This window comes from Bacillus rossius, chromosome 1 (assembly GCF_032445375.1).
Source record: "Bacillus rossius redtenbacheri isolate Brsri chromosome 1, Brsri_v3, whole genome shotgun sequence".
NCBI lineage: Eukaryota > Metazoa > Arthropoda > Insecta > Phasmatodea > Bacillidae > Bacillus > Bacillus rossius.
This window is the reverse complement of record NC_086330.1, coordinates 196,880,610-196,904,083: the sequence shown is the minus strand read 5'-3', so window position 1 is coordinate 196,904,083 and position 23,474 is coordinate 196,880,610. Positions and strand designations below refer to the sequence as shown.

General features: G+C 40.9%; 2 protein-coding genes across 14 annotated transcripts in view; one reads left to right on the top strand and one right to left on the bottom strand.

Moving 5' to 3' along the window:
- The window catches only part of LOC134527212 (uncharacterized), a 97,196-nt gene extending 84,858 nt beyond the window's left edge, over positions 1–12,338 (bottom strand). For both annotated transcript variants that reach the window (XM_063359681.1, XM_063359682.1), the window contains exons 1-2: positions 5,679–12,338; positions 4,671–5,591 (exon numbers count right to left, since the gene is read on the bottom strand). In XM_063359681.1, coding sequence (XP_063215751.1) covers positions 7,419–9,242 — 1,824 coding nt within the window. In that variant the 5' untranslated portion in view covers positions 9,243–12,338 and the 3' untranslated portion in view covers positions 4,671–5,591; positions 5,679–7,418. The remainder of the gene's footprint in view (positions 1–4,670; positions 5,592–5,678) is intronic.
- LOC134527213 (serine/threonine-protein kinase dyf-5) overlaps positions 1–22,976 on the top strand; it is a 407,519-nt gene extending 384,543 nt beyond the window's left edge. For 5 of the 12 annotated variants that reach the window (XM_063359694.1, XM_063359691.1, XM_063359692.1 and 2 more), the window contains one exon: positions 22,825–22,974. In XM_063359694.1, the coding sequence (XP_063215764.1) occupies positions 22,825–22,849 (25 nt within the window). In that variant the 3' untranslated portion in view covers positions 22,850–22,974. Of the gene's footprint in view, positions 1–22,824 lie in introns of all 12 variants that reach the window. The other 7 variants (XM_063359687.1, XM_063359683.1, XM_063359688.1 and 4 more) reach the window with 2 other exon arrangements.
- Positions 22,977–23,474: the final 498 nt, after the last annotated feature.

The following is a 23,474-nucleotide window of genomic DNA, read 5'->3' as shown; positions in this document are numbered from 1 at the left end:
ACGATTATGGAAGAAAACATGGTACTAGTTGAAGAAGGAATACATACAGGAAATGAGGTACATATGTATTATATGAGTTTTAGTTTTTCCTCAATTAACACTATTTTATTCATTCCTCCTGTAAAGTGTAAATTAGAGATTTTGTGATACAGTGATTATCCTGCAACATCGGCATTTCAATAATCAAAGTATTTTATTACCTGCAACTAAAATAAATGGTTGTGTTAAAAGATAAATTAAGCGACATAAAACCAAAATTGAAAGATCAGAATTTAAACATGGAGACAGGCAGGTGTTTTGTGGACCCTGGATATTTTTTTGTAAAGAGATGTGAGGAGGTTGAGGAATTTTTAAAACAGTTTCGCAGAGAAGCCTAAGTAAATGGGTGGAATGAGCAAAAATGTCATACTAACCTACATTTTTAAGAGGGCCTGCTTTAAAATGGTATGACAGCTGTGAGAGCACATTGGAGAATTTGGCTACATTTGAGGAATTAGCAAACAAATTAAGGGATGCCTTTGTGAGAGTGGGTCACATAGAGGACTTAGAATTAAGATTGCAGGCACGAGTACAAGCATTAGATGACCCTTTCGAGTCATTTGTGTACGACGTATTGAATCTTTGTAACCGACTTGATGGCTAGGATGAATGAAGCTAGCAAGGTTATATATTTATTGTGTGGAACAGTTACTAGGTAATCTGAGGAATATTGAGGCGGGTCTGTATTATGTTAAGAATGATGAGAGGACACAATGGGTAAATTCGAAACAGGAACAAGTACCTATCAGAAATCTTAAAAGAAGTTCAAACACCAGAAAGAGAATTGTCATTTATCAACACTAGAATTGAGGACAGTTTGATAGAGTTTAGTAGACAATTAAAGCAGTTACGCTGGGAAATTGATACGATGACCGATGAGATTACAGGCACAACCAGTCACATTTTAGGACTCAGGGAGGAAATCACATAAATAACAGTACACCAACACAAAACCATCGAAATCAGTACAACAATTTTTTCAGGCAGACACCAAATTATTCATTTCCACAAATAACTGACAGACCACAGTGGACCTCAGACCGTAGGTCGATTTGTTTAAAATGCAAACGACCAGGTCACTTTATGAAAGATTACTAAAACGTCACAACAGGGAAACTGAATAGGGGTCGGGGTGACAACTCGTCCCTTGTTAATAAAATGTCTCTTTTACAAAGTGACAGTATTTTAAGTCAGAAAACAAAAATGTTCGGAAAAGAAATCCCTGTTTTTATCGATACAGGAGCCGCAGTATCACTAATTGAGGACCGCTTAGTACTGAAAAGTTGTTGTAAACCCGCAGAACCAAGGGTTTTACAGGAGTCTCAGGAAGAGTTCAGAAAGTTACCAAGATGGCCAAATTAAGATTTAAATTAGGACAGTATCTTTATTCGCATGCGGTAGGTCTTGTGGAAGCCCCAATAAAACAGATCAGTTTAGGATGTGATTTTCTAACAAAATATGGAGCAGAAATTTCTTGTAAGGGAGGCCAGAAAATGTCGTTGACTATAACTCGTCCTGATCCTTTCGTAAACAACACAAATACAGAAATTAGGGAGGTTAAAAGCAAAAGTACAAAGGGACAAAACTCAAGTATATCAGTATCAAAAGCTGGTTAATCATAATGTAGGTCAGTTTGGAAAACATGAGTTAAGCCAAATTGAGCCAGAAAATGTTTTAAGGTTAGGTTGTGTGACAGTTCAAAATCATTTTAGATAGGAGCCAAGGATGCATCACCTTATCAAAATAAATTTTGAGGGAAATAATTTACCTGATGAGGTGCTGATAGAACCTAAAGAGGATATTTACAACAGATATTCTATACTTGTACCTATAAGTATTGTAAACAGAAAACGTCATACATTTGGGTCACAAATACTACTAACCACTCAGTTACTCTTCATAGGGGAATGAAATTAGGGTATTTAAATGAGTTTGAGGAAAATGTGTTACAAGCTAGAGATACAAATCATGTTGATTTTGATGTATCTAAATTATACATTAATCTAGAGTTACCAGAGGAACAAAAGAACAGACTAGTAGAATTGTTGTATAAATATCAAAATGTTTTCAGTTGGGACCCTAGCCAGATAGGCAGAATGAAAGAGGAAGTAGTTTTTCTGGATACAGGGGACAGCACACAGCACACCCATATCATCTGTACCTTATCGAGTTTCTCCTGGGGAATGGGAAATTATTCACAACATAGTACAAGAACACATTAAGAATGGGTTTGTGAGACCCTGTGACACGAGTTGGTGTTCACCAGTTGTTCTCGTTAGAAAAAAAGACAACAATTATAGGATGTGCGTGGACTACCGTCGTTTTAACACTATTCTTAAGGACAATAAATACCCCCTTCCTCGAATAGATGATTTCTTAAATCACTTAACTGGTGCTAAGTATTTTACTCACTTGGATATGAATTCAGGATACCACCAACTAAGAATAGCTGAACAGGATCAGGAATAAACAGCATTTTTACCACCGATGGTACTTTTTGTTTCGAAACCCTACCTTTTGGTTTGAAAACCGCCCCGTCAATTTTTCAGAGATACGTGGATAAGACTTTGGCAGGGTTAAAGTGGGGTTCATGCTTAGTCTATGTGGATGACATTCTAGTAGTGGGCAGTACGTTTAATCAACATCTTGATCGATTAGAACAAGTTTTGAAAAGGATGCAAAAAGCTAATTTAATGTTGAAACTGTCAAAATGTGCCTTCGGTTACTTTGAGACAGATGTGTTGGTACATTTAGATAAACATGAAGGGATTAGGCCGCACCCAGATTAAGTAGTTGCAGTGAAAAAATTACCTAAACCTAAAGACCAACGAGGGGTGAGAAGCTTTTTAAGCCTAGCTTCTTTCTATTGTAAGTTTATAGCAAATTTCTCTCAGATTGCGAAACCCCTGTCGACATTGCTAAAGAAATATGAAAAGTTTATCTGCAGAGACAATCAATAACAAGCATTCCAAATTTTGAAAGAAAAGCTGACTTCTTCCCCAGTGTTAGCTCACTTCCAGGAAAACCAACCCATTGAACTACATACAGATCCTAGTTCATTAAGGATAGGAGCCACATTGTTACAAAGAATTGATGGAAAATTACAACCTACTGCTTATGCCAGCCGAACACTCACTTCAGCAGAGACTAGATATCCTATAACTCACCTTGAATGTTTAGCTTTGATTTATGCTTTAGACCAGTTTCGGCCTTACATTTACCTGAAGCCATTCAAAATTGTAACCGATCATCATAGCCTTTGTTATCTGGATCGTTTGACATTTAAAGCTCATAGCGCAGGAAGGTTAACCAGGTGGGCATTGAAATTGATGGAGTATGAGTACACTGGATGTTACAGTAGTGGTAAAACTCATTTACATGTAGACATTTTGAGTAGAAATGCTGTCAAAACAGGAACAGTCCTTGACGAAGATAAATCCCTTGGTTACCTGTTTTTGTGATGCATGATGTGGATTTAGCCAAGCTGCAGTTTTCTGATGTGGGTCTAAGACCTTTTTTGTGAGTTGACTCAACCGTCAGGAATCGATAACAAGTTAAGCAGACAAGCGAAAAAATTTTCTTTGTTAAATGGTGTTTTGTACAAACAAAACTCTATCTCAGGTGGTAAGGACAAAATATTAGTAATTCCCGAAAGCTTAAAGGCAGAAATTTTAAGAGAAAGTCATGAAAATCCCACTTTTGGGTACACTTAGGAGTAGTTGGCACCACTGACAAAATTATACGTCGTTATTATTGGACCAATATGCTAAAAGAGATTCAGGTCTATGTGAGGAGATGCAGGGGATGTCAGGGTAAAAAGGGAGTTCCTCAAAAGAAAGCAGGGTTATTACAACCATTACCCATCTGTGAACCTTTTGAAACTATTTGTGTCGATATTTTAGGCCCTTTTCCAAAAACCACATCAGGAAACAAATACAGTCTTGTTGCTATTGATTACGGTACTCGATGGGCTGAGATTAAAGCCAGCCCCACTAGTAACGCCAATGATGTAGTGGATAGGCCCGCGAGATTCGTGGGCTGGTTTGTAGTGGATGAGTAGAAGGATCTTTTCGTACACTAAAGTATATGAAATGTAGAGAAGAAAAATTATTTCTTGTTAAAAATTAAATTCCTGAAGTCAATACAACCACAAACGAATAGAAAAAAAAAATAACAATGTCCGAAAAGGATGCATATTTATATATATAATATATAAGGAAATATATTATACATATTTAATAATATAATATATAATAATATTTATATAGAATAGTTATATGTATGTTTGTATGTACAACCACAAACGAATAGAATAAAAAAAAAAATCAAAGTCCGAAATAACAACAACCACGAACGAATAGAATAAAAAAAACAAAGTCCGAAATAACAACAACCACGAACGAATTGTGATAAAAAATGAACAAAGTCCGAAAACAGCGAACAACCACGAACGATGTTAAGAAAGGGGGAAAGGAAGGATGTCGGAAAGGAAGAAGATTCGAAAACAGCGAACAACCACGAACGATGTTGAGAAAGGGGAAAAGGAAGGATGTTGGAAAGGAAGAAGATTGAAGGGGAAGAAAGAATGGGAAGGTTTTATTCGGTATCGTAAATAAATAAAATATACCCACCTATGAAGTTAGAAGAAAGTGCAGCGCTCCCAGGAACACCTCCACATGTCGGATCCAGCACACAGAGGCTTAGTCCAGCAGAGTCTTGAAGAAGGTCACCGAAGAGGTCGTGATTTAGTATGAGGAATGATACAGCAGCAGGCAAAGAAGTGGGAATTGCAATGACATGTTTTAGAAGAAAGGAAAGGAAAGGAATATTTTTTAATGTTAATACTTGGTTCAGGAAATAAAGGAAAATATTTAGGAAGGAGGTAAATTAGGAGAGCACTTCAGGATACACGACATTGCGTGTGAAGTGACTTCTACGGTGCAGAGGCTGCAAGGCAAGTTCAGAAGGAAGTTTAGCAAGCACAGAAATAGCATCGAAGCACTTGGCTCTGGACAAAGCCACATAAATGTTGGCCATGACTGAAGACTGGATGAGGAAGGTAGAGGCCAACCCACTCGAATGTCTGTCCTTGGCTTTTGTTGATGGTCATAGCAAAAGCCAACCGAATAGGAAACTGCGTACGAGAGAAGATGAAAGGAAAATCTGCAGCAGAAGATGTAAGCTTTAAGCGTGGAATATAGGCTCTTTCACCTTTGAAGGATCCATTTATAATTTTTGCATCAATGACATAGTTAGACATGCGAACAACGATGCACCTTGTCCCATTGCAAAGACCATGCTTGGGATCTAGATTTCGGATAAGCATGAAGCATGATCCAACAGCAAGGGTCAAAGAGTGAGGAGGAAGGGAAGAAAGTGTGAGTGTGTTTAAGAACTCGACAGGCACATTCATCCCTTCTTCTGCTGTCTCCTCCAGTCTGTCGAAGCTCCGGTATGTACGTGATTCCGTACGTAATCGGGACACCATCTTTTTGTTGATGACATCAACAAACTCATTTTTTTGGACACAGTATCGCTCGGCTGCTGACGACCTGCAATCATACGTACAACAATGATAGTCACACAGCATGAAGCTGACACATGCCATGTATATGGGAAAGGAAGATGCGCTGACATACCTCTTCGGTGAGACCTTCGGTACCGAACACAACCGAACAGATGTCCGCATCGTCCTGTAGCACCATCGTACTCGGAACCTCGATGAAGTCTTCGGGCAGATCTGCGATGGGTGGTGTTAGCCCGTCGCCCACTCGCATGAGGAAGTCTTGGAACTCCTCCTGGCCTTGGTCTGCCCTCATGTTGACTCTCAGGCTGAATTGCCTGAAGGAAGGCCACAATGGAGAGTTCTTGATGCAGGCATTGACCTGATCGGCCCGACCACCATGCTGAACCACAGGCAGGACCTGCCTGAAGTCTCCTCCGAGCAACAGAACTTTGCCACCGAACTTGGTGCGGTCATTGTTGGTGATGTCTCTTAGCAATGCATCCACTTGGTGAAGTGCATGCTTAGGTGCCATAGGAGCCTCGTCCCAGATGATGAGACTGCAGGCTCGAAGAAGCTCAGCTTCTTTAGACTGATGAGAAATGTTACAAACTGAGTCATTGGTTAAGGGCACACTAAATTTGAAAAGAGAGTGAGAAGTGGTACCCCCTGTAAGTAGGATTGAAGCGATTCCAGTCCAGGCAACAGGACAAACGACCTTGCCTTGAGCCCGAAGGCTATGTATGAGACAGTTGTAGAGGAACGTCTTCCCAGAACCTCCAGGACCATCCAAGAAATAAGCTCTGCAGCGAGGTTCTTCGCAAGATTCAGGCTCAAAAACAGCAGCCATGATGTGTTCGTAAACAGCTCGCTGATCCACATTGAGAAGGGACGACATGCGCTCTGCTTCCGTTCTCTCGACATCCACATCAAATTGCGGCATGTCGTGAACACGTCCCTCATCGGGCGAAGGAAGGCCATAGTCGGCCAGACTTTTGTTGAAGTACGAAAGCCGTGAGGCAATGTGTAGAAGTGCTCGATTTTCACAGGCCACTTCATCATCGGAAGTGTCATCGAGCAAGTGTTGCCTGAGCCGAGCATACAAATGCAGAGGATCCGATAGGTTGCAGTGAAATAGAGTGTGGGCAAAGAATACCCGTAGGCGCGAAGGAACACACCAATTCGCCACTTCGAATAACGTCAGCTCGTAGATGTCGTCCCTGTCGAGAAGAAGAAGAGCTTGGCATGCATCTTTATAGGGAGGATGCTCGAACCCACCCACAGTGAGTATGTTTTGGAAGGATGTAGCACCCTTGACATTATGAAGAAGAATTCTAAGGCACATAAGTTCCTCATCCTTCTGGGGCTTCACCTGGTACAACCTAGAGATTGTGTTGAAGCCTCCCTTGTCTCGTGGCTTCCAAACTCTCTCCTTCTCCATCCAGCGGAATTGCTGCGGGAAGTCGACATACGTTAGTTGAAGAGGACATGGCGTAGACCCACAGTCGCCGTCCACAGCATGATGAATAAGTTTGTGCTGCAAATTGTAATGGAAGTATGCAGTCAAGTGTGTGTTTTTCTGCTGTGCGCTCTCCAAAGCAGCATTGACATTGTCATTTTGAATGTAGACAGGCTGCATGCCTTCAAGGTGAAGTCCAAGCCTCACAACGACAATGTTTTTATCGGCCATTTTGAATGAACGCAAACGTCAACACGCTTCTGGGGAACTGACGTAGCGACAGTCAATGAAGGACTGCACCTCGTCCCTCACAATATCATCGACTTGCAGTACAGCCGAATCGTGACCCTTGTGGATGTACTTGTACAGATATTTTGTGGCCTGAATAGAAGAGCAGATCTCGACATTGATGTGGCACTAGTATTTGAGAAGCAGGTACGGGTTATACGGAACAATGTGCCTGTTGTCATACTGGTTCCTACCAATAGTCACGGTAAAACCATTGTCTGGCCTGCGATACTGCACAAAGCCTTTGTAGTTCAGGAGAGTTTCAGTCCTAAAAGCCTTGGGAAAGTTGAAGCGGCATTTTCCTTCTCTGTAGCAGGAGGCATCCTTGCCACATTTGACATGTACCATGTGACTCTTGACCAATTCATGAAGTTGAGGCGAAACATCGAAATTAGGAATTTGTGCACATACAGTAGCATCAGCAGCTTCTGGTGTTAAAATTTTGTCAGGTTTATCCAAGATAATGAGGATATGAGCATGAGGCAGACCACGCTTTTGGAATTCAATGGTATAAGTGTAGGCATTAACTTTGCCCAAAATTTGATGCTTCGTAAGATCCTCAATGAAGTCCTCCAGCTTCATTTTGAACACCCTGCATACCAAGTCAGGGCGATGGCAAGAAAGTTGTCGACCTTGAAGATTCAGTTCAATTTCAGGCCACTTAGGATTGCATGTGAACGTAATGAAAAGGTCTGGCTTACCGTAATGATGCATAATGGCAATGGAATCTTGGTAGAATTGATAAATTTGTCTGGAAGAGCCATAAAAGGATGATGGGAGTACGAAAACTTTGCCAACTCTCGCATCACCTCCTTCAGGAGCATGCTGGATGTGCTGTACAATCTCATTGAGGGTCTCGACTCTCAGTTTGCCTTGATTTTGTTTAACATACCACAGTCTTAAAGCTTCTGCCTTGCAAAAAGCATCCACCAAATATTGCTGGAAAAGTTTTCCAGAGTGATGCAATATGGAAAAAATTTGTCTCTGCATGATCCTGTAAGCATAGAACTGGTTACATGTAACTTTATTGCGCAGTTCGCTTACAATGAACTCATGCTGCATGCTGCTGGTGTACCCATGTTCCCCATGTGGAAACAGCAGAGGATAAGTCATGGGATCGGTAGAAGGGTGCAGATTGTTTATGGACTGCACTGGCCTGTCTTTTGGATAAATCCGAATATCGTTTCTCATTGGTGGTTCATCACCAACAAAGATCGCTGCAACTTCGTTAGCAGCAACAGGTAAATTGTAGGTATTGGCATCCTTTCCAATGCCAGGCTTGATCGTCAAAATGACTTTGCGCTTGGGACGGCGTAATCGCTCAGCCTCCCGATCCTTTTCGGCCATCACATCCTTCATGGTCTTATGAATTCTTGCATAAGGATTCACCTCGGACAGCATCTGCTCAAGCTGATCGAGAATGGCAATCTGACATGGGCTGTGCTGTTGAACTCGAACACTGTTGGCAGCATCGACATCAATGAAGTAAAGTTGGTTGTAGCGAGGTGCGGAACCCTCGACTGGGCGTACAGCCCCTGAAGTGAAGTGGTGCACTTGTCCATGAATTTGAAATGTGTACACAGAACGGCAAGGTGATTGGACCATCCCATCGGCACAAAAGGACGCAAACGACAATGAAGAATTGTAGTTGCGGATGAACTGTCTGTACTCTGAGCATTCGTCATCATCGCCAGTCAAAAGATGGCGTAAAAGAGCAGGTGGGTCACCAAGAGGTGGTAGTTTCACCTTTCCTCGCATGCAGCAGATGGTGTAACTGCGATCACGTTTGATACCCTCATTCGAAAAATAAAGTGCACCACAGTACACACATGCCTGCTCCATTAGTCCCATGTCATGCCCCTCGACAGAAATAACAGGCAGTTGGCGAGCCACGCGAAAAGAGCAGGCATGATACACTCTTGGTCTTGCTCTTGCGCTTGTCATTGCAGGCATTTAAGCATGTTGTTGCACAACCACAGGTGCACTCTCCTCAACATAGAAAGGACCCAGCAACTGCCGGGTAATATCGTCGTCAAGAAGAAAGGATTCACCAACCTCAATTGTAGATGGATCTTGCACTACATCATGAGGTAAGATTGGCACATCAGTTGCATGGGAAGGTCCCGCCATCTGACTAGTGTGGATTCTGGTGGACCGCCTCTCCACAGCAGGTTGCACAAAAGTGGTAACTGCAATTTCCCTCGTAACATGTTCGTCAATTGCAGACGGTAATTGCACCACATCATGAGGTAAGATGGGCACATCAGTTGCATGGGAAGGTCCCGCCATCTGACTGGTGTGGATTCTGGTGGACCGTCTTCACAGCACCTTGCACAAAAGGGGGAACAGCATTTTCCCTCGTAACCGGTGCCTTAGTAGGCGTAGAAGTCCCAACAGGAATTGAGCAAGTCATGCTGCTCTGTGTTGAAGAACCATCATCTGAAGCATCATCACATGCACTTCTTGAAGTAGACTTCTCAAGCTTTGCAAGTTTTTCAAGCGATCAACGCTTATTCGCGCGCACACGCTCCTTGGCCGTCCGAGTAGCCGGACTGCAATATTTCTTTTGTTTGGGCATTGTCAATGTTCCAAATCAAGCACTTCTAAATAACTTAGCACTCATAAGTAATGTCACTTCTAAATAACTTAGCACTCATAAGTAATGTCACTTCTAAATAACTTAGCACTCATAAGTAATGTCACTTCTAAATAACTTAGCACTCATAAGTAATGTCACTTTGTAAGGACTGAAACCTGCAACACAAAATATATTCCACAAATTTCAATAAGTGAGTACCGACCACAAATATAGCGACAATGAACATCGAGTCCCACTGGGGTCACCACTCCCCAGATAGCATGAGGATCAGGGACAGGCAATGTGGCAAGGGCACATGGATCAGGAACACCCAATGAGGGAAGGGCACATTAGTGAAAAAGCCCCAACGCCACGTCAAGGCTGTGCCCATGTTGGGGTCAGCTCATCCACCACACATTGCACATGTCCCCTTCCAAATGCAACAACTTCCACTTGGTTCACCATAGCTTTGGAACATCGGCCATAAATAAATTAACATGAGTCCATACATTCATACAGCATGTCACTGAATGCCAAAATGCATCCTTCCACATATAAGATTGCATGGCCTAGAAATTGAAAAAAAAATTTTTCGACCAAAATAACTTTTTTTCAAAGATACCACTTACGTGGTAAGAAGAGCGTATTCAATCGCAACTTTCTGCCAAAGGGCATCCTCCCAACTCAAAAGATGAGGGGGCAGAAGGTGAATAGACAGCGTACGATAATTATGGTATATGTACCGACATTGCTAAATAAATATGAAAAGTTTATCTGGACTGACAATCAAGAACAAGCATTCCAAATTTTGAAAGAAAAGCTGACTTCTTCCCCAGTGTTTGCTCACTTCCAGGAAAACCAACCCATTGAACTACATACAGATCCTAGTTCATTAAGGATAGGAGCCACATTGTTACAAAGAATTGATGGAAAATTACAACCTACTGCTTATGCCAGCCGAACACTCACTTCAGCAGAGACTAGATATCCTATAACTCACCTTGAATGTTTAGCTTTGATTTATGCTTTAGACCAGTTTCGGCCTTACATTTACCTGAAGCCATTCAAAATTGTAACCGATCATCATAGCCTTTGTTATCTGGATCGTTTGACATTTAAAGCTCATAGCGCAGGAAGGTTAACCAGGTGGGCATTGAAATTGATGGAGTATGAGTACACTGGATGTTACAGTAGTGGTAAAACTCATTTACATGTAGACATTTTGAGTAGAAATGCTGTCAAAACAGGGACAGTCCTTGACGAAGATAAATCACTTGAGTCAGTGGCGAAGGGAAGGGGGGGATCCTAGGGATCCATCCCCCCCCCCCAGAAATGTGTGGAAGGTTTTTTTTTATTTATTACCTGAGTTGAGTTTGTAATTTTTTTGTATCTTAAAAGAAATATTGTAATAATTCAATTGCCACACATAATTGTTACTGAGGCATTGTAACCATAAAAAGTATTCAAGTAGTTTCATCTTTCTCCGATAGATGGCAAACAATGCCAAACGATACAGAACAGTGTAGGGAATTAAAATACGCGTGAAAGTATTTAAGCATTAACAATGGCATTTTTACGAACTGATATTTGCCATACTGTTTGTTGTTGATGATGCTACTGTACTTTGTTGACACTGGCGTTTTATTTATATTTTATTAAAATATTTTATTAAAGCTTAGTGTGTCGGTGATATTTTGTGATGAAAAAATGAGTAATCTAAAAAGAAAACATTCACAAGCATTTGAAGCTACTCATAATACAAATAAAACTATCAGTGATTATTTTAAAAGTGAACAATATGTGGATCGTGATGATTCTCAAAGCACCTCCCGAACCTGATTTTATCAACGTAAGTAGTAATATATCCGTTGATACTTGTGACGATGTTATAAATAATCAATTTTATGTTGGTTTGTATGTAAATAACAAAAGACTTGATGATACTCTGAAATACAACATAGTAAAGATGCCAGCTGGTAACAGAAATTTAAAATTTCAAAGGCATTGGCTAAGGCCGGGTTTATAGAAAACGCAAGATAAGTCATGATTATTTTAAAATCTTTGTTGTACTTATCGTACAGGCAGGGAAAATTTTGGATAAGCTGAATAAGAAATTAATCAGCTTCCTCCATTGCGCTGTATTCACTAGAAGAATGCCAGACCAAAACATAAATAAAGAAACACAAGCGTAACGATTACAATCGCAGAGCCTTCTATATGCATTACATGACAGTTTCAGTTTCCACATACTAAAGCAACCAGTATAGAAGGCCGAAACGCAAGGAGAAAACGCAAGAAGTAGAAAGTTCAACGACTTCTGCGTTGCGTTCTTGCGTCTCTTGCGTTTTTTATAAACGTGCTGGTAGAAGAGTTAAGGTTGGACTTTTACCGTAGTTGCGTTTCTTGCGTTTCTGCGTTCTTGCGTTTTCTATAAACCCGGCCTAAGTGAGTTTACCTGGTTAGCCTACTCAGAACACTTACAAGGAGCACTTTGCCGTGTTTGTTGTGTGTTTGGAAGTGAACAAGTGGGTAAAGGAGAACATCAGCCTGTCGGGGCTTTAGTAGGTCAAGCATTTACTCGGAAAAATGCAAAAAGTGACTTTAGACAGCATGAATCCACATCCTACCACAAGAGATGCCATGTTTTTGCAGATAATTTTGTTTCTGTATTTGAAAGGAAGCGGGATGATATAATTCTCGCACTTGATTCGGCAAAAAAACTGAAAATTCAAGAAAATAGAGAAAAACTTATGCCTATCATTAAAACAGTTATATTTTGTGGTAGGCAGGAGATTGCATTACGTGGCCATCATGACACTGGGCCATTGTTGACTGAATCGTCAGAAAATGATGGTAATTTTCGCAGCCTTTTAAGATTTCGCTTAGAAAGTGGAGATGAAATCCTAAGAAAACACATTGACACCTGTTCAGGTAATTGGGTAAATATGTAGAGTCGCGGTATATGCGAAAAAAAATGCTAAAAATCCGAAAATACTTTTATTCTATGCTCTTTCACTTCCTCTTTTCAAATCAACCGACGGAGATAAGAAATTCCAAATACTTTAGGAGATATCGAATTTTTTAATTTTCATCACAATACCTGTGTTCATGCGGCGATCACCATTGTTTCTGGTTTACGAGTATCTATTATGTTTCTTATTGGATAATTTTGTCACGTGACAGTTCCGTAATTGGCCAGTATTCAAATGAACCAATACGTGATTATTTATTTATTAATGTTCCGTCGGAGGTATCGCGACGTAGGTGAATGACTACATCATTTCCTTCTAATGGCAAAGAAAAAGGAACCCGCCTCCAACTTAGGTGGGTTTTTAACGAATTTTAAAGTCTTATTTTTTATTTGGATATTGTTGCGCAAGTAATAAGTAACAAAAAAAAATTTACGTGAGTTTTTAATGATCATCATTTGTCCGGGTTTATTAGGTCAGGTCAGTTACATTATAAATACTTTAAAACTAAAGAACCATTGAAATTAAATCATATTATTTTTAATGTACGCTTAGTTTGAAAGTATTCATGATGTAACTGACCTGACCTAATCGACCATTTTATTTATTACGCATTCACGAACACATGGCAAAATAACAAAAATGTCGACGGCCGAATGGTTGTACAGGTGTTGTATTGCAAAATTAAAAAAATTGATATCTCCTAAAGTAATTGGAATTTCTTATCTCCGCTGGTTTTAATGAAAAGAGGAAGTGAAAGAGCATATAATAAAAGTAATTTCAGGTTTTTAGAATTTTTTTTTCGCAAATACAGCTACTCTACATGTTCAAAATTAAAAAATTCAATATCTCCTAAAGTATTTGGAATTTCTTATCTCCGCCGGTTGATTTGAAAATAGGAAGTGAAAGAGCATAGAATAAAAGTATGTTCGGATTTTTAGCATTTATTTTGGCATATACCGCTACTCTACATATTTACCGGTAATTCTTCATATATAAGCCCTGATATTCAGAACCAGATTATTGATGCCTGCGAGGAACTTATTTCACACGAAATAGTAAGCAGAGTTAATGCTTCAGAGTGCTTTAGTATTTTAGCTGACGAAAAAGCTGATATAAGGGGAACTGAACAGTTATCGCTTTGTGTCAGGTATGTTAACAATACAGATTCTGGCTATATAATTAGAGAAGACTTTTTGAAATTTGTGCCAGTATATGATCTTCGTGGGTCAGCTCTTGCATCGATGATACTTACAACTCTGAAAAATAGTGGTATCAATTTAGATAATTTGTGTGGCCAAGAATATGATGGCGCAGCAAGTATGAGTGGACGATTGCAGGGTTGCCAGTCTGCTATTCGCCAGTCATACCCAGCAGCTGTGTATGTTCATTGTGCAAGCCATTCTCTTAATTTAGCTTTGACTCATGCTTGTAGCCTACCAGAAATTAGAAACTGCATAGGGACAGTAAAAGAAGTAGTTTCATTTTTCAGAAGTTCGCCCAGAAGACAAGATGTTCTAAGAAATTGTATACTGCAAAAAGACCCTAGTATGCAGAGAACAAGACTTTTGAAACTTTATGAAACTCGATGGGTTGAGCACCAAGAGTCATTGTTTTTGTTTCATGAACTTTACGATTATATATGTGAATCACTGTTAGAGCTTCAAAATATTAGTCATGCAGACACTTCTACAAAGGCATTCAACTTTCATTGTGCTTTACAGCAGAGTAAATTTATCATTTCACTTGAAATATGTTGCGAAATATTTGGCTTCACAGTCAATTTGTCAAATATTTTACAAGGTAAGAAGTGCGACATTTCCGCTTGTGTTAAGTATGCAGAATCGCTAAAATTAGAAATTCAAGGTCTGCGTAGTAACGCCACCACTAAATTCAATACTATTTATTCCTCTGCAGTAAAACGGGCGCAAGACAATGATTTTGAAATCACTATACCGAGGAAATGTGGAAAACAAGTTCAGCGTTCAAATTATGCTACAAGCAATGCAGAAGAATATTACAGGCAGTCAATTTACATACCTTTCCTAGACTATTTTATTAATCAAATTGATCAAAGGTTCTTGCTTCACAAAAAATGTTTTGTGCTCATTAGAATTTCTTCTGCCAAGGAAATGTGTTCAGCTTTCAGACATTGACATTCGAAGCAACATTCAAACTCTACTTGAGCAGTATCCTCAAGACATATCTCAAACAGTGGCTGTTAGTGAAGTCCAGATGTGGCGACGAAAGTGGCTACAAGAAAAGAACACTGTTCAGTTGCAGAGTGATTTTATTGAATCACTGAATATGTGTAACAGTAATTTCTTTCTATTCACTCACAAAATTGTCGGCTACTTTGCCAGTGTCCACAGCATCAAGTGAGAGGTCATTTTTTACACTCCGTAGACTTAAATCATATCTGCACAACAGTATGTCAGAAAACCGCTTGAATGGATTAGCATTGCTTACAGTTCACCGAGATACAGAAGTTGATCTTGAAAGTGTTTTGGACATATTTGCAAGAAAAAATCACTGTATACTATTTTACTGAAAAATTAGAAGTGACTTAAAAAACAGATCTGTGTACAAAATTTAGAGTGCAGCTAAAGTTTTTACTAAATTGCAATAATTGTGCAAATCACATGTACTTTATATCATAACACAGTTATTAATGATGTTGCTAATGTTTTTACATACATGTAAGTGTAAGATTATATATTTTTTTCAGCCCAATACATGTCTGGAGGCATAGAGAAGTGGGGGGAAGGGAGGAGTGGCAAAGCAATTTTTGTGACTTCCGAGAAAACCAAATATTCTCGGAGTTGAATGTTATAGGTTGAATGTGCATACAGTACATATTTTGTGTTCATATTTTGTGGAGTTATTGTTACCTTCGTTATACTAAGGGTGTTGCAATTTTTTGTGAACTTTTTAAATTATAGTAAACAGCCTGCATCTGTTCCCGTTCCTCATCCTTTAGACATAAGGAAATTTGAATGTTTTGTGATGCCTGAAGAGGACATGTTTCTGAATTTGTTTTATTTATTTTGTAAAAGTTAATTTGTTTCATTTTAATATTCAAAATAAATAATATTTACAGCAGTACAATATTTAATTCCCCCCCCCCCCCCCCCCCCCCAAAATAAAATCCTGGCTACGCCCCTACCTTGAGTTACCTGTTTTTGTGATGCATGATGTGGATTTAGCCAAGCTGCAGTTTTCTGATGTGGGTCTAAGACCTTTTTTGTAAGTTGACTCAACCGTCAGGAATTGATAACAAGTTAAGCAGACAAGCGAAAAATTTTTCTTTGTTAAATGGTGTTTTGTACAAACAAAACTCTATCTCAGGTGGTAGGGACAAAATATTAGTAATTCCCGAAAGCTTAAAGGAAGAAATTTTAAGAGAAAGTCACGAAAATCCCACTTTTGGGGGTCTCTTAGGAGTAGTTGGCACCACAGACAAAATTATACGTCGTTATTATTGGACCAATATGCTAAAAGAGATTCAGGCCTATGTGAGGAGATGCAGGGGATGTCAGGGTAAAAAGGGAGTTCCTCAAAAGAAAGCAGGGTTATTAGAACCATTACCCATCTGTGAACCTTTTGAAACTATTTGTGTCAATATTTTAGACCCTTTTCCAAAAACCACATCAGGAAACAAATACATTCTTGTTGCTATTGATTACGGTACTCGATAGGCTGAGACTAAAGCCAGCCCCACTAGTAACGCCAATGACGTAGCTCAATTTTTACTAGAAAACATAATTTGTCGCCATTCTGTACCCTATTCCATATTGACAGATAGAGGAAAAGTTTTTACTTCCAAAGTCGTTAATGAATTACTTAGGTTAATGTATGACGTTGTACCGACCATGGCCGTTAAGCCCGTGCTCTGCACCGCCAGTACCGTATCCCGTTTTCGGAGCGCGCCCCTTGCCCAGCCGGATTGAGTCAGGCGAGCGCCTCGGGCGTGACCCCAATAGACGTAATGAAATTTAAAGGTACGGAACCCCGGAGGCTCGAACCCATAATTCAATTAAGGGAAAAGCCATTAGTACGAAATTACTAATTACCCGACATGTAATAAGTGCGTCGTAGCCACTCCGGACGATTACACCACGCACGGAGCAGACAACAAACCTCATTAACAGTCACCGCGGCCACTGGCCTTAATTAAAATGCCAGTGACTATGATCAAGTCAGAATAGGAAAAATCCCTCTAAAACAATTCGCAGTGGGACAATATGTTAGTAAATTTACAGTCGCCAACTTGATGTCACAATTTAAATAATTAAATACATTAAAACCATTGTTAAGCCTTAAGCACCCAATTACCAGGTGCTACATTTTAATTGGGCACCTGGAACATGTTTTAACAGGTAATAGAGTAAATTCAATTAATATAAGTTTTATGACGCAGACTCACAAAGAAGAGAAAGTTTTCTCTTCCTTGCGAGGCGGCCATGTTCGGCAGTCTCCAACCACTCCGCGCCGGGAACAGACGTGTGTCCGTGGGCAGCATTCAAGTTTGATTCATTGATTATTTTTATTCTGTACCACATCTTCAAATTTCAAACCTTTTGTTAATTCACCGCTGCCCACGTCGACTCGGCGCGTATTTTGCGGAACCGGGCCTATCCCGACCGTCTTCAGTGTGATACCGCGCTACGTATCGTATCACAGAATGTTCGGTACTGGCCGACTCCAGCGAAAGTGTTTTTACTTACGGACGCCGTGCATATGCCTGCCGGCTGCACACACGTAAGTGTTTCGCCGAATTCAGGAGCCCGCTCATAGAGCTGCACCCGTTAACTTTCGGCGCTGGCCGTCTCCAGCGAGCATCGACCCACGCCCCGCGAGACTGCCGCGGTAACCATTAGTGTCGCGTAGTGTTATGTTTTTTTTGTGTTAATTGTGTAACGGCTAGACGTCGCCAAGTGTTGGTGAGAGTGTTTTGTAGCGGGACTAAATTAAAGGTAATTCTCACCAGCTCGTGTACACTAATTTTCTGTAGTCTCCCGCCCTCCACACGGCCGAGCGGCCTTCACAGTCAAGGGAGAGCCATTCAGGGTAGATTCAAGCCGTGTACCTGGCGGGGCACGTGGGGGCAGAGTACCCACGACCCAACACCAACGGCCTAGCAGCCCGCTAGCCTGGCGCCCCTCCGGACAACAAGAGCATCGCGACGCCCGTAGCGCCCGTATGGTACCCCCCGGGCCTTTCACAGAGGTCGGGTGACGGCATGTACTAAGTTTGAAAACATCAGGATACAGACCAAACACAAATTTATTATATAAAAGATTAAATGGAACCATAGCAATGATGCTATCTCAGTATGTGGCATCTTCACAACGTAATTGGGATGAATATGTACCCTTGGTCACTTTGGCATACAACACGGCGAGCCACGAAACATTAAAATTTAGCCCATTTGTGCTCATTATGGTAGAGAACCTTTTTTACCCTCAGATGTTCAATTAAGTCAGCCGGTAGAAGGTGAGGACAGCCTGCGACTGCGTACTCATTGGAAGGAGATCCTGCGACAGTCAAAGGGTTTGTCAGAGAAGCTATTGCATAAATGGTTCGGTCATTAAGTTGTGGTTGGCAAATTGTTGAATAACCTGTACAGGTTATAGAAGACGCGCCGAGGCAGAGATGTTTACGAAGTAACAAACATAGAGAGAATGAAACATTTTTACAGTGTATAAGTTATGTGATAGAGATCCTTTTTTTTGGTGAATGACTAAGTAAAACAAAGAGAAAAAACTGGAGAATTTTGTAAGACTTGAAAAAAAAAATAGAGCCTGTCTAATATTTAGTTTTGTATAGATTTTTATAGTCATTATAAGGCGTGATCATCTTCCCTTCTGACAATGAGGATTCTGCACATCGTTCTGGTGATCCTGCAGCTGGGAAGCAGCCGACAACATCGACCACTACCTGAAGGAGCAGTTGGAGTGGTTGCAGGAGCTTATTTCGAGCCTGTATCTCAGGTTCTCCGGAGACACCATAGGTAGTGCTTTGTGCCCAGGCTCTTTTTCAAGGGATTGGAACGCTACCCAGAGCATCCGCATTGGACAATGTTACTACCCTTGGCCTAGAAATAAGTGAAACTTTGATTACTATGGTTGTAATATTTGGAATGTTATTATTTCTGTTACTAAAATATATGAGTAATCTGAAACCCCTCAATAGACCTGTAGAGGTATCAGCTCCCGTAGCACATTCTGTTCCTTCTACCAGTGGAACGGTAGAATTAAATGAAATACTAGCCAAAGATAACTGTTGTGTAGCAAAGTTATCCAGTGAAACTGGTGAAGAATTTAAAGTAACCATCTCTGTTTGTGATAAGTAGTAAATGAATTTTGTTCCATGTAAACCTTTATCTATGATTTGAGAATTATAATTTGACTGATGTTGAGGTGAAGGGGCATGCCCCCATAAATAATTTTTATATATTTCTTGGTTAAGTCAGGAACCAAATAATGATGGAGGGAGGATACCAGATTTAATAAGGGGAATTATGATGACATGAATAATCATTAAGAATGTGGGTGGGATCTTTTCCTTATTCCCATTTCCACCTCTCCCCCCCCCCCCCCCTTTTACCTTTTTTTTTTATTCAAGAAGTGACACAGATACAGTAAACTCCCGGTATACCGCGCCCCGATAGATCGCGGAATCGGGTATATCGCGGGTCAAACCATGTCCCCCAATCATAAATGAATAATAATAATAATAATAATAACAGTAGAACCTCGTTAATTCGTGATGGTCGGGACCGAGATAATCACGGATTACAGAATTTCACGGACTAGGGATTAAAAGCCCGGAAGGTCTTGTCAAGCTTCTCAGACACCGGCGTGCAGCTGGGCTAAGGCCAAGGTCATGTGACGTAACATCTACCGAGGCTTGCTGCGCCTTGGCAGCAGATGGATAAAAAATAGTAAACTCTCCATTATTCGTGTTAATTGGGACCCGCCGATGCCCGGATAATTAAAATCCTGTAAAAAAAAAAGTAATAAACCCGGATAATCCGTTCACGGTAAGGGCCGTCTTCGAATTAGTCTCGGCTTAAAAAAATACGGCACTGCCTAGCCAGTTCACGGTCATTTACAACAGCCGAAGAGAGAAAGATAAGATCGTGCTGAACTTGCACACATAAATTTTGGGTAGCCCCCCCCCCCCCCCCCCCTCCCTCTCATCCCACTTCGTACAGCCGAATGCCAGCCAGACACGTCACTCGCCAGGCGCCTGCCGTGCGTTGGCGGGTGGAAACAAAGGGAGACGGGAAGCAGAAGTCAGGACATCCCCCTCAAGTTTAAAGAGTGACAAATGTGACAGCTGAAAGGGGGACGACACAAAGGGTCGGTACAAACAGCGTTGCAGAGTTTGGCGGCCCACGCGATGGCTTGCAGTGGTTGCCGGCCGCCGGCCCGCGTGACGTTAATTTCAAGCGCTGACAATTTTTACTTCTCTTTTTTTTTCTGCACTTTTTAATCGTCCCGGATTATCCGATTCCCGAATTAGCGCGTCACGGATTAACGAGGTTCTACAGTAATAATAATGGAATAAATGGTTGACAGCCGATTAGGATAATTTTGCGTTGTAACTCACAAACTAAGCATCGGGCAGAAAAAAGCCTAGGCGTAGAAAATGTCCGCAGTGAAATTCTAAACAAGATATCTCCGTACATTATTCCTCTATCTTGTAGTGTTTTCAAATTATGGTCCAATCCAGCCCAGTGTTATTTTCTGAAACACTAGTTCTTAACATTTTTTTTAACCCACAAATAAAGCATCGGACAGGGGACCCGATAAAGCCCACTGTCCAGCGACATTATCCAGCGTGACTCGGCTGGGGATTGATTTTGGATAGGTTTGGTTGACGGCAAGCGCTGGGAGGGGAGAGGCGAGCAGAGAATATGCGACCAAGACATCCGGGTAGACGGGAGGAGTGGAATATAAGCGCCTGTGATGAGAGGGGCGATTAAGCCGAAAGGGGGGAAGTCTGGTGACCTTGAGTAGTTCACTCATTTCCGTCGGCACACTTCTCGTGTTCACGTGTGTTGACATATAAATGTTTTGTTATAACTTGAACCTACAGACATAATATTATTCGTTGTATTATACACGTTCATCTTTTTACTTTGGTATAATGTTTTAACATTAAATAGTAAAGTAAATCAGCTAGCGTATTTTTAATCTTTGCCGAGGAATTCCCAGTGGTCCAATACTTACGTGAACCATACTGTACCACTTTTACCGTGAGGTAGTAAACAAGCCCCGGATATGTTTATGTGTAGCGGCCTCCCGACCTTTAACCAGAGGCTGGGGAATATAACACTTGCCGATCCGAGCCACACACACTCAGCAACTCGACACAGCGTTTGATGGAATAAGTAAAGACAATGTTTAACAGACTTTTTAATACGGCACCACTGATTGCGCTAAAATTATTTTGGCGCAACTTTTGTATCTCACATGTGACCATTTATAATTTAATGTAAGCATGGATAACAAAGTTTAACCACTTTACACGATAGACGATTCTTTATTTTATATTGTACGAATGCTAGAATCGTTTTTCACGTATCTGCTGCATACTTCTGCAAAAGACACGCTATCTGTAAGTACGTAAATCTAGAATTTTTATTTTGTCAATCAAACTCGGTACTTTGCGATTCATATTCGGTTTGAAGTATTACTATGGCCTTTCTATTTAGAAGACTTTGACCACAGAATCGTGTGTAACCGCACACACTGCACTTACTTTGTTACGGACACTCAGACGAAGCAGATACTGTGGCTGACACCACGAGACTGGCAGCAGCTTGTGTGCCGCACGTGTGTATGGCGGCGTGTGGCGCGCTCGTAGGCCGTGCGACAAACTGTGCGCGGCATGCGGAAAAATAAAAAATAAAATTCAACATTTCATATTTATCTTTAAAATTTATTATTTTTATTTTTTCACCCGCGTTTAGTGAAAACTGTGGATGCAAAGTCCGCACAAAGGCGGGCCGTCTATACTGTGCGTGCTTGCCGACCTATTAGAACACAGGCGGTGTTTTATGCCTTTTGACCTTGGTCACATCGAAACATCGCGGTTATGCAACAATGCGGGTAAAAGTTATGTCCCCCGACAACCGCGTTAAATAGGGAGTGTACTGTAGTTATCTTCAATAGAAGAAAATGACTTTTGATGAGGACTCGTGGAGTGCAATTGCGAAGGGAGTGCGGTGGTGCAGCTCCATCCAGAATAATTGTCCCTTCTCGAGTTTTGAGAAGGCGTCTTGTTAAGGGTCAGCCAGATACAACGTGGGGCAGTTTGGAGAAGAGGACCTTCATCTACCCATTGCTGCTGGCTGGCGCCCCTATAGTCGAATTGTGGCGTGAGGCACGATTACCAGGAGTATCAGCGGTTTGGAAGTGGCCATGTCCGAGGACAGTGATTACTCATCGCGGTAGGGTGTGGCCTCCCTAACAACAAATTTGTCATGAAGTCTAAAGTCATCAGTAGTTGGGAGCTACTGACCTGACTTTCTAAAAAAGTGTACAGCAAGACTATGCCAGTGTAGTTATGAACCTTATGAACTTTCAACCTACACGCGGGCGCATTCAAGTTTTTGTTAATCTTCCTCTTACGTACCTCACCTTATCCTTCGTCTATGAAATGTGGGTAGGCTTTTCAAGATTTTAATATTGCTGATGAGTTGTGAGATTGTTTAATTAGTAGTTACTTGTTTTAAGGATCTTAACAGTTTTTTTTGTTGATACATGGTATTGCCCCCCCCCCCCCCCCCCCCCCCGGTTAGTTGTGTTGATCTCTTGTCTAATTCATGATAAACAAAAGAAAATATGTCATTGATTTAAAGGAGATAATTTAATTGTTTGATTTGTTCACTTTTACTTTGATATTTGAGAGTTTTTTTTTTGTATTATGATTTGTAATTGTATGACTCCTGATCCTACTCATGTATTTTGTGTAGGAATGGTGAGGTGTACTGTGATTGACGGGCAGTTGGGGACGAACGACATCGAGATGGATCAGCTGGGAGAGGCAGTTTGAAGTGGGGTGTGATTCTGCAGCTAATAGTTCCGCAGTCTGTTCCTGTCTCTGCCCTGAGTTGGTGCATCTCTTCGCCGTCTCCCTCCTGGCTGCTTGCTGTCCTAAGCAGTGCTAACATATGAAATTATGCAGACTGCACTTGTCCCCTGAGAGGAAATTGTCAATATGTTATAGTAGAATTTAGAGTTGGTATTTATACGAAAGCATCAAACACTGTAATCACTATTTTGAATTTATGACTGTTAATGGATCACATAGATGCTTATAGGAATGATAGAAACATTTTTTTTAAACTTTAAGAAGTTAATTTAAGCATTCCCAAGCATTGTTGTAAGCTTGTGGGACACAAGCTCTTGCTGCCTGGGGTGATGTCACGTGGTTAAAAATTGTTATCATTAATATATCAATTATTTTATTTGTCGGAAACAAAATTTAAATCTTTTCTCTAGTTCGGGACTTGGTTTCTCTCAAGCTCAGATGTTGTAACACCTTTGATGTAATTTGGGTCTCCACAGGGCTGGGAGAGTGCGAGACTTGCAACTATTTGTCTGGGGGCGCAGGCATGACCGC